Source organism: Mobula hypostoma, chromosome 10 (assembly GCF_963921235.1).
Source record: "Mobula hypostoma chromosome 10, sMobHyp1.1, whole genome shotgun sequence".
NCBI classification, from domain to species: Eukaryota; Metazoa; Chordata; class Chondrichthyes; order Myliobatiformes; family Myliobatidae; genus Mobula; species Mobula hypostoma.
This window is the reverse complement of record NC_086106.1, coordinates 14,769,656-14,783,571: the sequence shown is the minus strand read 5'-3', so window position 1 is coordinate 14,783,571 and position 13,916 is coordinate 14,769,656. Positions and strand designations below refer to the sequence as shown.

The 13,916-nt window shown below is 48.7% G+C and overlaps 1 protein-coding gene across 2 annotated transcripts in view; it reads left to right on the top strand.

Annotated features, from left to right (window-relative positions):
- Positions 1-13,916, top strand: part of LOC134352664 (RAS guanyl-releasing protein 1-like) — a 194,884-nt gene that overhangs the window by 169,060 nt on the left and 11,908 nt on the right. For both annotated transcript variants that reach the window (XM_063060016.1, XM_063060017.1), the window contains exons 12-15: positions 3,476-3,585; positions 5,945-6,089; positions 9,103-9,139; positions 13,623-13,763. In XM_063060016.1, the coding sequence (XP_062916086.1) occupies positions 3,476-3,585; positions 5,945-6,089; positions 9,103-9,139; positions 13,623-13,763 (433 nt within the window). The remainder of the gene's footprint in view (positions 1-3,475; positions 3,586-5,944; positions 6,090-9,102; positions 9,140-13,622; positions 13,764-13,916) is intronic.

Sequence of the window (13,916 nt, the reverse complement as noted above, 5' to 3'; positions counted from 1 at the left end):
ACGTACAAGTGTGTGAAACAAGCTGCCAGTAGAAGTGGTGGATGTGGGTTCAGTTTCAACATTTATGAGAAATTTGGATAAGTACATGGATGGGAGGGGTATGGGGGACTATGGTCCAGGTGAAGGTCAATGGGTTGAGGAAGAATAATAGTTTGGCATGAACGAGATGGACCGAAGGGCCTGTTTCTTTGCTTTAGTGCGCTTTGGCACTATGACAAGTACAGGGCCACTGGCAGGGTGATGACTCAAAGTCTCAGAGGTTTGTAAACCACATCCAAAAACTGGTCTTCACTGTAACTCCTTCCCTCTTTAGGGAATACCTGGAGAAGGTAAACCTTTGGCCAAATCTTTGTTCAACTTCCCTAATCTTTCCTTCACATAGCTCAATCATAGTTTTTTTTTTCTTGATGTGATAACATTCTGAGAAGAACCTTAGGATGCTTTTGCTCTGTAAAAATTGCTAAATCCACTCAGTGGCCACTTTATTAGACACCGCCTGTACCTGACATTGTGGCCACTGAGTGCACGCTTGTGTCTTCTGCTGGTTCCACTTCGAGGTTCGACCTGTTGTGCGTTCAGAGATGCTCTTGCACACCACTGTTGTAATGCATGGCTAGCTGAGTTACTGTCGCCCTCCTGTCAGCTTGAACCAGTCTGGCCATTCTCCTCTGACCTCTCTCATCCACCAGGCATTTTCGCCCCCAGAACTGCTGCTCACTGAGTGTTTTTTGTTTTGTGCACCATTCCCTGTAAACTCTAGAGCTGGGGCTCACACTCTGGGGTCCACTAACCCTTTGGTTAATGGTAGGCATCCACGGCATTAAAATGGTTGGGAGTCCCTGCTCTGGAGACTATTGTGCATGGAAATCAGCAGTTTCTGAGATACTCAAACCACCCCGTCTGGCACCAGCAATCATTCCACGGTCAAAGTCACCAAGATCACATTTCTTCCCTATTCTGTCGTTCAGTCTGAACAACAGCTGAACCTCTTGACCATGTCGGCATGCTCTTATGCATTGATTTGCTGCCACATGATTGGCCGATTAGCTATTTGCATTAATGAGTGGGTGTGCCTAACAGGGTGGCCACTGAGTGTAAATGGTTATTGTTTTTGTACGCCTGTTTCTCAATGATGGGTCTGTCTTTGGAAAAGGAATGATGGTGGATAGGTCACAGGAGCTGGCGTGGTGACATGGTGCCTCTGGCTGGGGCAGGGTCCTTTCTGAAAACAAAAACAGGGGATTCTTGGAATACTCAGGGGTCAGAAAGAGACAGTTATATTTCAGTTCCGCAGAGATCTGAGAGGTTCTGTACAAAAGGTCTTCAAGTTCAAGTTTATAGTCTTTCAACCATGTACATGCATGTGACCAAACGAAACAATGTCCCTTCAGAACAGTTCGGCCTGAAAGATTTCTCTCCCTACAGACGCTGCCTGATCCGCTGACTGTTCCCAGCATTTCCTGTTTTTATGTCAGATTTGCGGCATCTGACGTTTTTACTCGGATTTTCTTTTTGGAGAGAAAATGAGTTGGTTTTGAGCTGCAGAGAGAATGCAGAGGGATGGGTAGGACAAAGGAATCATATGAATGACGGATGAAAATGTAGATGGATCGGTTAATAGGTCTGCAGTTGACGCAAAAAGTTCATGAAGTTGTGGACAGTGTAGAGGCTGTGAAAGGATACAGTGGGATCTCAGTCTGTTACAGATATGGGTGGACAAATGGGTTTAATCGGGGCAAGCGTGCGGTGTTACACTTTGGGAGATCAAATGTAAGGAGAATGTTTTGTGTGACTACCCGAGCTGAGCGTGATGTTTTTCTAAGAAGTTATTCCCTTAATGGACAACACCTATGTGTGACTTTGTTTAACGTGGGGAGGCTGATGCATGGGCAGCGACTACGTGGTGCTTGACAAATCAGAGTCAGGGTTCAGGGGTGTGGAGTGCAAGGGACCCTTCTCTGCTGCGGCCTTCCTCCGCCTTCGCTGCCGCTGTGATGTGCCATCATCGTCCGCCAGCTCCACGGTTGAGGTCTTGGTTGGATCGCTCTTTATTTGGAACCTCCACCTCGGCTTTACCGCCATGGGCGAACCTGCCAGTAGCTCAGCTCCGGACAACACCACTCTCAGGATCTCAGGACGAGGTGCCAATCCTCGGAGAAGAAGGGAAAAGTACACAATTAATTACGGGAGCCTTAATGACTGATGTACAGAGGGATCTTGGGGTCAAACTCCTTGAAAGTGATCACCAAGTAGATAGAGTGGTAGGGAAGGCATATGGCGAGCTTGCCTTTATTGGTCACGGCATTGAGTACAAGTGTCGAGAGTGACATTGCGTCTGCAGTTGGAGTACTATGTGCAATTCTGGTCACCCCATTACAGGAGGCACCTGCCGGAAAAAGCGCGATCTCCTAGTTCCCTCTTTTCCCCCATATCACTTGATCCTCTGGATTGGGAGACAAGGACTGGAGTTTCCAAACTGAGACCTGATGAAGGATTGAAAGCCCATGCCAGGGCCCAGCCACCACTGAAAGAGAGCACCTCTCCTCCTCTCTCCTCTCCTGCTCAATCAGAGCTCGAGTACTGGCTCGATGCTGCCGGTGAGATCTAGGCCCCTGATGTCCCCATGCGCTCTTTATAGTTCAAAACATTCACAGGAGAGAAACGTCGCCAAATAGTGCCGTCTTTGGAAACTGGATTTTCACCGCGAAGCTTGCATCAAAGGAATGTTGAATTTCGAAAGCAAAATGTTGGAAATCTGAATTATAACCAGAAAGTGCTGGGAACACTCAGCAGGTCAGGCAGCGTCTGTGGAGGAGACAAACAAAACCAAAGTTTCAGCTTGAGCCTTCACAGGAATGTTGAAGCGGGACAGTTTGCAGAATACTTCTTTGTAGTTCTTTGTTTGACAATCTCTCAATTCTCGAGTCGGGGAACTCGAAATAGAAAGCAATGTTTCAGACTGACTGTAACATCGAAGTAGCAACTGTTGTCTCCCCTGCCGCTGTGGAAGGAGCAATAGCTGTCTCTCCCTTGTGAATGAGAGAGAGCGCCTGTGGGATGTCGAAATGATGGAGTGAGCAGTGGTTTTCGATGGACTGCAGACCGTGTTCTCTCTCTGGGGGTTTTGCCGTTGCTGGCACGGAGAGTGGTGGGAACACTGGTGCTTCCTGCTCCGATAAATGGGAAGGTGGCTTTGATGCTGCTTGTGTGTGGAGGCTTTGGGGTTTTGTTTTCGGTAATTCATTCTTCAGGGTTTTTCTTCTGTTTCGAGGATGTCTGCAGAGAGTAAGAATTTCAGGTTGTATATTGTATTCATTCTTTGATATTGAAAGGAACTATTGAACAATCGTTTTACTATGAAAGTGAAACTCGGTAATATATGGAGATGTATATGTAGTTTGGTAATAAATTTACTTCTGAGCTTTTGAACTGATTCTGTGATTTTGTTCTGACCTTTTCCTCTCTCGCCTTGTAGTCCGTGTTTAAAAACTATGACCATGACCAGGACGGCTACATCTCCCAGGAAGAGTTTGAGAAAATCGCTGCTAGCTTCCCATTTTCGGTCTTCATCTTCGATAAAGATCGGTGAGTGGGGCGTCCTGTTCCCATTTAGCGCCGTCCGAATGTTCGAGAAGCTCATTCGACGGTGACTGAGTTGAGCAGCGGTGGCTCAGGGGACCTGGGATGCTCACAGTTTTGCAGGGGTTGACAGATCCCAGAAGGAGCTTCCCATCAGCTGGTTCCTGCACTGATTGTAACACCCGCACACAGCTCCATGTCCTATTGAGCTGAGGTCAGCCGATTCAGGTCTGTGGCCCCCGGTGGCTCAAGGTAGGTTGCTTGGATTCACTCCTGCAAGGTGACAGAGCCCCGGGACGCCAATGTTGCCATCATCCCGAGGCTGTAGAGTCATAAAGTAAGGAAACAGGCCCTTCAGCCCATCCTGTCTACGATGGCCCAAACATCCATGTAAGCCAGTCCAATTTGTCTGTGTTTGAACGAAATTCATCTCAAACTCTCTGTCCAAGCGACTCTTAAATGTCGTTAATGTACCTGCCCCAACCACTTCCTCTGGCAGCTCATTCCATATACGGACCGCCCTCTGGGTGAAAAAGTTCCTGTCCTCTCACTGTTAACCTATGCCCTCTCGTTCTTGACTCCCCAACTCTGGGGAAAAGTCTGTGAGCATTAACCCCTCATGATCTTATATACCTCTAGAACAGGGGTCCCTAACCTTTTTAATGCCATGAACCAGTACCAGTTGTCAAGTAGTCTGTGGAACCCCGGTTGCGAACCCCCGCTCTATAAGATCATCCTTCAGTCTCCTACACTCCAGTAGGGGGCAGCATGGTAGCATAGTGGTTAGCACAATGCTTTACGGTACAGGCGACCAGGGTTCGATTCCCGCCGCTGCCCCTAGAGAATTTGTATGTCCTCCTCGTGACCGCATGGATTTCCCCCGGGTGCTCCAGTTTCCTCCCACGGCCCAAAGACATATCAATTCTCTGGATTAATTCTGGGGATTTCTGGGCCAGAAGGGCCTATTCCACACTGTATCTCAATTAAATCATACATTAATTAATAGATAAATATGTCCCGGGTATATTGAATGGCGGCCAGCTGGTGGTGTAGTGGCATCAGCGCCGGACTTCGGAGCGAAGGTTCCCGAGTTCAAATCCAGCCAGCTCCCTTACACGCTTTCCATCCGTGCTGAGTTGCGCATCGAGCTAGCAACTCAGCCTCGAAAAAATAAGAAAGCCTGCTAAAAAAGAACGCTGCCATGACAGCGCCCCAATGACTCCACTTGGAGTTAAAGGCCGTCGTCTTCTTCGTCTTCTTCTTCTTCTTCTTCTTCTTCTTCTTCTTCTTCTTCTTCTTCTTCTTCTTCTCCTTCTTCTCCTTCTTCTCCTTCTCCTTCTCCTTCTCCTTCTCCTTCTCCTCCTTCTCCTTCTCCTTCTCCTTCTCCTTCTCCTTCTCCTTCTCCTTCTCCTTCTCCTTCTCCTTCTCCTCCTCCTCCTCCTCCTCCTCCTCTTCCTCTTCCTCCTCCTCCCCCTCCTCCTCTTCCTCTTCCTCCTCCTCTTCCTCTTCCTCCTCCTCTTCCTCCTCCTCCTCCCCCCCTCCTCCTCCCCCCTCCTCCTCCTCCTCCTCCTCCTCTTCCTCTTCCTCCTCTTCCTCTTTCTCTTCCACCTCTTCCTCTTCCTCTTCCTCTTCATATTGACTTGCTTCCATGGACATCGTGATTGCAGCCACAGTGGTGTAGCTGGCAGGGTCAATACCTCAGTACTCTGGGACCCAGGTTCAATCCCAGTCTAGGATGCTGTCTGTGTGGAGTTTGCATGTTCTCTCTGACTGAGTGGGCTTCTTTGGGGCGCTCCAATTTCCCCACACATCCCAGGTTGGTGGTTTAATTGTCCCTAGCATGTGGGTTAATGGTCGAACCCAGTTCCCTATTTATCGAGATACAACCTGGGACCGGCCCTTCGAGCCACGCCGCCCAGCAATCCCCAGCTTTAACCCTAGCCTGACCACGGGACAATTTACAACGATCGATTGACTGACCAACAAGTGTGTCTCCGGCCTGTGGGAGGAAACCCACGCGGTCACGGGGAGAAGGTACAAACTCCTTACAGGCAGCGGCGGGAATTGAACCCGGGTCACCTGTACCGTAAGGCGTTGTGCTAACCACTACGCTACCATGTGTGGGGAGGAGTTGATGGATATGTGGAGAGAATGGAGTAGGATTGAGGTCAGTGGGGGGGTTATGGCCGGCATAGACTTGATGGGCCGAAGGGCCTGTTTCTGGGCTGTAGAACTTTTGCAGTGCCCTGGAACAAGCAGGGGCTGGATTAGCTGGACTGCTCACAGATAGTTGTGTAGGCTGGGTGGCTGTCTGTGGATTATTTTTGGTATTTCTGTAACACTGATTTTGGTTATTTAATTGCAGCAAGGAGTTGATTAGTCGGGAAGAGATCACGGCCTATTTCCTGAGAGGCAGCTCCATCTGCTCCAAGCTGTCTCTCGGCTTCCTCCACAACTTCCAGGAGAACACGTACAAGAAGCCGACTTTTTGTGACAATTGCACGGGATTTGTAAGTCTCGCGAGAGGTTGAAGGGTAAAGGGCAGAGGGCCTGGATTTGCAGGGGCAGAGGACCGAGGGAATACTGGTGCTTACCATTAGAGTTAGAGGTTAAAGACCATGATGAGGGCAGAGGTTAAAGGGTGCAGTGCAAGCTGGAAAATGTTTGTTAACTTAGGACAAAACGTAAGGTGTAACTGTTGGTAGAGTTAGCATGTTAATATAGCCAACATCTCTCCCCAGTTTGTACCAAGTTTTGATGGTTAATTAAATAGCAACTATGGATTTTCCATCAGCAGCCTCTACATCCAACATATTCTCCTCCAACTTCCACCATCTCCAAAAGGATCTTTACATCCCCACCCCTCTCTGCTTTCTGCAGGGATCTCTCCCTCCATGAATCCCTTGTTCATCTGTTCCTCCCCACTAATCTCCCTCCCGGCACTTATCTCTGCAAGTGGCCAAGGTGCTAAACCTGCCCATTCACCTCCTCCATTCTGGGCCCCAAACCGTCCTTCCAGGTGAGGCAATGCTTCACCTGCGAACTGGCGGGGCCGCCTACTGCGTCCAGTACTCCCCAACGTGGCCTGCTCTACGCTGGTGAGACCGGTCGAAAATTGGGGGTCCGCTTTCTCGAGTATCTCCACTCCATCCGCCACAATTGGAGCTTCCCGGTAGCCAAATATTTTAATTCCCATTCCCATTCCCATTCCTGTTCCAACATGTCAGTCTACGGCCTCCTCTTGTGTCAAGATGAGGCCACCCTCAGAGTGGAGGAGCAACACCTTGTATTCTGTCTGGGTAGCCTCCAACCTGATGGCATGAATAGTCATTTCTCCCTCTGGTAAAAATTCCTCCCACCCTTCCTCTATTCCCCACTCTGACCTTTTACCTTTTTTCACCTGCCTATCACTACCACCTGGGTCCCCTCCTCCTTCCCTTTCTCCTGTGGTCCACTCCCCTCTCCTATCAGATCCATTCTTCTCCAGCCTTGACCTTTCCCACCCACCTGGCTTCACCTATCCAGAGCTGTCCTCCTTCCCCTCCCCCTCCCACCTTTTCATTCTGGCATCTTCTCCCTTCCTTCTCAGTCCTGAAGAAGGGCCAGCCTGAAACGTCGACTTTTCATTCATTTCCATAGATGCTGCCTGGCCTGCTGAGTTCCTCCAGCATTTGTGTGTGTGTGTGTGTGTGTGTGTGTGGTTATGGACCTTGCATATGTTCTCTCACAATGGCTTCCTGACGCCCGACTTATACACACGCCACACTTACAAACGACCCTCCTGCACTCAGTGCCCCATCACAGTCGTTTCTGTGACCCTGTCCACACAGCTTTTGATCATTTCTGACTTGCAAGCAGTTTGGATTACGAGCAGTCCTCAGGAGCAGAACCCTGGCATAAACTGGGGACTGCCTGGATTTAACAGTAAGCACATGACATACTGATATCTTTAAGGATAATTCTGATTATTTTTTGTCTCAGTGTAATTCTCAAAAGTATTGATTGCAGGAGTTGGCAAGTTATTTTGAAGTTGTACAAGGTGTTGGTGAGGCCTAATTTGGAGTATTGTGTCCACTTTTAGTTATCTACCTGCAGGAAAGGTGTCATTAAGATTGAAAGAGTTCAGAATCAGAATTAATATTACCAGCATGTGTCATGAAATTTGTTGTTATGTGACTCCAGTACATGCAATACATAATAAAAACTGTAATTTACAGTAAGTACATAAAAAGTTAAACTAAATAAGTCGAGTAAAACAAGAGTAGTGAGGTAAACACAAGGAATTCTGCAGATGCTGGAAATTCAAGCAACGCACATCAAAGTTGCCATTCCCATCCTGATATGTCTATCCACGGCCTCCTCTACTGTAAAGATGAAGCCACACTCAGGTTGGATGAACAACACCTTATATTCCGTCTGGGTAGCCTCCAACCTGATGGCATGAACATTGACTTCTCTAACTTCCGCTAATGCCCCACCTCCCCCTCGTACCCCTCCATTATTTATTTATATACACACATTCTTTTTCTCTCTCCTTTTTCTCCTTTTTCTCCCTCTGTCCCTCTGACTATACCCCTTGCCCACCCTCTGGATTTCCCCCCCTCCCCCTTTTCCTTCTCCCTGGGCCTCCTGTCCCATGATCCTCTCATATCCCTTTTGCCAATCACCTGTCCAGCTCTTGGCTCCATCCCTCCCCCTCCTGTCTTCTCCTATCATTTCGGATCTCCCTCTCCCCCTCCCACTTTCAAATCTCTTACTAGCTCTTCCTTCAGTTAGTCCTGATGAAGGGTCTCGGCCCGAAACGTCGACTGTACCTCTTCCTAGAGATGCTGCCTGGCCTGCTGCGTCCAAGAGTAGTGAGGTAGTGGTGTTCACGGGTTCAAGGCCCATACAGAAATCTGATGGCAGAGGGGTAGAAGCTGTTCCTGAATCGTTGAGTGTGTGCCTTCAGGATCCTCTAACTCCTCCCTGATAGTCGCAATGTTGAGTACCTGAGTTATAGGGAAAGTCTGAATAGGTTCGACTTTATTCCCTGGAGTGTGGGAGAAGGAGGGGAGATTTGATGGAGGTGTACTTGGTGATAAGGGGTATGGATAGGGTAAGCAGGGAGTAGGTTCGGACTTCATTCCCTGGAGCGTGGGAGAAGGAGGGGAGATTTGATGGAGGTGTACTTGGTGATAAGGGGTATGGATAGGGTAAGCAGGCTTTTTCCACTGAGGTTAGGAGAGACTAGAACTAGAGGTCCGGGTTAAAAGTGAATGGTGAAATGTTTAAGGGGAACAGGAGGGGGAGGTTATTCACTCGGAGGGTGGTGAGAGTATGGAACGAGCAGTGGTGGATACAGGGTTGATTTCAACATTTATGAGAAGTTTGCATAGGTACTTGGATGGGAGGGGTATGGAGGGCTTTGGTCCGGGTGCAGGCCATTGGGACTAGACAGATTAATGGTTCAGCATGAACTGGATGGTGCTGTCGGTGATGTTAGTATTTATGACTCAATGACTCTCTCTTTTTCCTTTGCAGCTCTGGGGTGTGATCAAGCAAGGATACAGGTGTCAAGGTAAGGAAAACCTCTCCCTTGTCCTTTGCCACTCATCCTGGTGATCTGCCGAGAAGCGCCGGGACCTCCCTGTCTGGTCTGAGCAGACTGAGATGTCCCTAAGGGAAAATAAACTGATCCAGTGATAGATCCTGCAGGAATGGAGGTTCCAGGTTGGACCTGGTCTGTGTGGAATTGGCTTTTATTTAAACATTAATTTAAAGCTGGCGAACAGTAGGTGAGGCCAGCATTTAATGTGCATCCCCCTCCACCCTGAAGAAGGCTGAGTTAACCCCTTTTAGCGCACTGCAGTCTTTTTGGTGAAGGTGTTCCCACAGATCTGCTGGCTTTAGACCTGATGATGGTGAAAAGGGGACGGCAGGGTGGAGGTACATCTCTACCAAAGGAGGTGTAAGGTGTTCCTTCCCTCCGCTAGCCTGCAGGTCACCCTTGGGTGAGGTGTAGCACCTGCTTAGCCCCCCCCGCCCCCCGATCACATGGAACCATGGGAGCAAGTGGTGGATGGTTGTATGAACAGCCGGTGCAGATCACAAGTCCTGGTTATGCGACCATAGAAAGATAGAAACATAGAAAACCTACAGCACAATACAGGCCCTTCAGCCCACAAAGCCGTGCCGAACATGTACTTAGTTTCGAAATTACCTAGGGTTACCCATAGCCCTCTATTTTTCTAAACTCCATGTACCTATCCAGGACTCTCTTAAAAGACCCTATCGTATCCACCTCCACCCCCATCCCTGGCAGGCAGACAATCTCTGAAGAGTATTGATAATGGCTGGGGGTCACCCACCTTGTAAAGACGCTTCCCAGAAGAAGGCAATGGCAAACCACTTCTGTAGAGAAATTTGCCAAGAGCAATCATGGTCAAGACGGATGGAAGACCATGATCGCCCACATCATACGACAAGGCAGGTAATGATGGTGGTGGTGGTGGTGAAAGACAGGGTGTGTGTGACTTGCTGGTGGTAGTATTCTCCTGTACCTGTGACTTTTTTCCTTCTTGCTGGTAGCAATTGTACCTCCAAGAAGACCAAAGCTTTGGTTTGGAGACTTGTGTGCCTCAATGACCCAGAGAGCTCTGTTGTCTGGAGTCGGGGCTTCATGCTTTGTCTCTTGGTAGGATCGTCCATGCCAAACAAGTCAAAGGGTAGAGGCCAGACTAAGAGTGGTCTGCCGGTCCTCCAGGTTTGGGGGTTCAGCTCAGGGCTAACAACCCTGACTGGTCAAACAAAATTGTTAGGGAAACAGCAATGTAGAATCCTTCTACAACTGAGTGCGACTGTATGGACAGAGAGAGATGGAGGACCTTCATTGCTGTCCTAAACGCCAGCGGCGTAACGGGCAGTAAGTAAGTAAGAGGGTTTGGGAGATGTACCGGAGTAGTCTCGGTGAATAACTGCAGGATATTTTGAAAGCAACACAAGCTGCAGCCCCTGTGCGTTGGTAGTGGAGAGAGTCAATGTTTAGGGGGCGGACGGGGTGCCGATTACGAGAGCAGCTTTGTTCCTGGCTGGCGATAAGTTTCCTGTATGTTGTTAGAGCTCAGTTTGTCAAGGCAAATGGAAAGCATTCTATCAGTGCCCCTGATAGGTGCCTTGCATTGGTTGGGCCGGATCAGGAGACGAGCCACTCACCAGAGGACAACCAGCCCCTTGTCATCACAGTAAACAGTAACGGGTCTCGGCCCGAAACGGCGACTGTACCTTTTTCCGTAGATGCTGCCCGGCCTGCTGAGTTCCTCCGGCATTTTGTGTGTGTTGCTCGGATTTCCAGCATCTGCAGATTCTCCCTTGTTTGGCAAATGCAATGTTCGCCCTCATTTTGAGAGGACTGGAATATAAGGACCAGGGTGCAATGCTGAGGACTCATAATGAGTCAGACCCCATCTGGAGGATTGTGAGCAGTTTTGGGTCCCTTATCTAAGAAAGGGAATTGTGTTGGGCACGTGGCCAAGTGGTTAAGGCGTTCGTCTGGTGACCTGAAGGTCACTAGTTCGAGCCTCAACTGTGGCAGCGTGTTTGTGTCCTTGAGCAAGGCACTTAACCACACATTACTGTAGTGCGAGGAGTGGCGCCCCACATAGACTTCCAATCCATGCCCTGTAAGGCACGAAAATGCCCAACGCAGGCTTCTCGTGGTCTGAATCGACGTTCCCTCCCTCCCTCCCTATCTAAGAAAGGATGTGCTGGCATTGGAGAGGGTCCAGAGAAGGTTCATGAGAATGATCCAGGGAAGGAAAGGGTTAACTGGTGAGGGGTATTTGATAGCCCTGGACTGGTGCTCACTGAAGTTTAGGAGAATGAGGAGATCTCATCGAAGCCCACTCATCCCTCCCCCCCTCCGATACTTTCCTTTGCAACCATCGGAAGTGTATCACCTATCCCTACACCTCCTCCCTTATTTCATCCAGGAGCTCACAGCTGATATAAGTTGATGGTAGCTCAGAGACTACTTCATACCCTCACTAATTTTTATAGATGTACCATAGAAATCATTCTTCCAGGGTGCATCACAACCTGGTATGGAAGTTGTCCTGTCCAAGACCGGAAGAAGCTGCAGAAGATCGTGAACACGGCGCAGCACATCACACAAACCAATCTTCCGTCCTTGGACTCACTTTACATCGCACGCTGTCGGAGCAGTGCTGCCAGGATAATCAAGGACACGACCCACCCAGCCAACACACTTTTTGTCCCTCTTCCCTCCGGGAGAAGGCTCAGGAGCTTGAAGACTCGTACGGTCAGATTTGGGAACAGCTTCTTTCCAACTGTGATAAGACTGCTGAACGGATCCTGACCCGGATCTGGGCCGTACCCTCCAAATATCCGGACCTGCCTCTCGGTTTTTTTGCACTACCTTACTTCCCATTTTTCTATTTTCTATTTATGATTTATAATTTAAATTTTTAATATTGACTATCGATTTGTAATCCAGGGAGTGGGAAGTGCAGAATCAAATATCGCTGTGATGATTGTACATTCTAGTATCAATTGTTTGGCGACAGTAAAGTATAAAGTATATCAGCCTAGTTGAAATTTCCTGCAATGATTGGGAAGGCACCAGGAGGATGGGTCAAGAGCAGACATGTGTGGAATGGAAGAGATGTGGTTGAGGGCAGTGTTGATGGTGGAGGAAGGGAAGCCCCTTTCTTTGAAAAAGGAGGACATCTCCTTCGTTCCAGAATGGAAAGCCTCATCCTGAGAGCAGATGCGGCGGAGATGGAGGAATTGAGAGAAGGGGGTGGCGTTTTTACAAGTCACAGGGTGGGAAGACATATAGTCCTGGTAGTTGTGAGAGTCTGTGGGTTTGTAATAGACATCAGTAGATAAGCTGTCCCCAGAGAGAGAGACAGTGAGATCGAGAAAGGGGAGGGAGGTGTCAGAAATGAACCAGGTAAGCCTGAGAGCAGGAGGTACAGACACTTTAAGTCCCATGGCACTCGGTTCAGAAACAGTTATTACCCAACGAGAATCAGACTCCTGAACCAGCGTGGATACTTCAAACACCAATACTCAGAACAGATTCTACAGAACCGTGCAAAAATCTTTGGCATATATAGCTAAGGTGCCTAAGACATTTGCACAGTACCGTAGTAATTTTATGTATTGCATTGTAGTGCTGCAAAAAAAAGATTTCATGACATATGTGAGTGATGGTAAAGCTGATTCTGATACGAGTCTCTATTGTGGACTGAGAGTGGGAAGGGGGCAGGGAGAGGGGAATCATGGTTGGGGAAAGGGGAGGGGAGATGGGAGGGAGTGGGAAGCACTAGAGAGACATTCGGTAATGATCAATAAACCGATGGTTTAGAATCAAATGACCTCACCATGTGTCTCAGGGCTGGCCGTGTCTGCACCCACCCCTGACACTCCTTCTCTGCCAGCGGTCCCACTCCCCTCCCACAGCCTCCATCCTCGCCATACCCAATATCCTTTGCTCTCGCCAGATCTACACCTTGCTCTCCACACCACATTGACAAATACAGTCCCCTGCAAAAGTCTTAGGCACTCTAGTTATATACAGTATATGTGCTAAGACTTTTGCACAGTACTGTATGTCCACAGACTCACTTTCAGGGACTCTTTACAACTCCTGATATTTGTATTATTTTTATTTGTATGGCTTGTCTACTTTTGTGCCATTGGTTGTATGTCAGGCTTTGGTTATGTGTAGTTTTTTTTTGTAAAATGTCATTATATAGCTTTCTTCCTGTAAAGCCTGAAATAAAGTGGAACTCCAGATAGTAAATGGTAACATATATGTAGTTTGATAGTAAATTTACTTTGAACCATTCCTTACTCATGCCAGTCTGCTCCTGTACAAGGACAGTATTGAGGGAGCTGTACTCTCTCTGCCTCCCCGTCCGTCTGATGGGGAATTCAGTCCGTCTCCCGCCAACGCCCTTGCTCCCTCAGATCACGTCCCTGGCATGGTGGAGAATGAGCCCTGCTGACCTGAGTTCTCTCTCTCTCTCTCTCTGCAGACTGCGGGATTAACTGTCACAAGCAGTGCCGGGACACGGTGATGCTGGAGTGCAGGAAACGGAGCAAGTCCGACCACACGTTGCAGGGTCCCACCACCCCCTCCGTCTCAACAGCCACCCTACCGAGGGGACAGAACACCGGTAAATACTTTCACATATTCGGTGCCTGGTATTCTGACTGTGCACGTGCACGGGGGTCCGTGTTCATTCCCACACGCTCAGCTACACCCTTTGAGTAGTCTTGTGTGTGTGTGTGTGTGTGAGAGTGTGTGTGTGAGTGTATGTGTGAGAGTG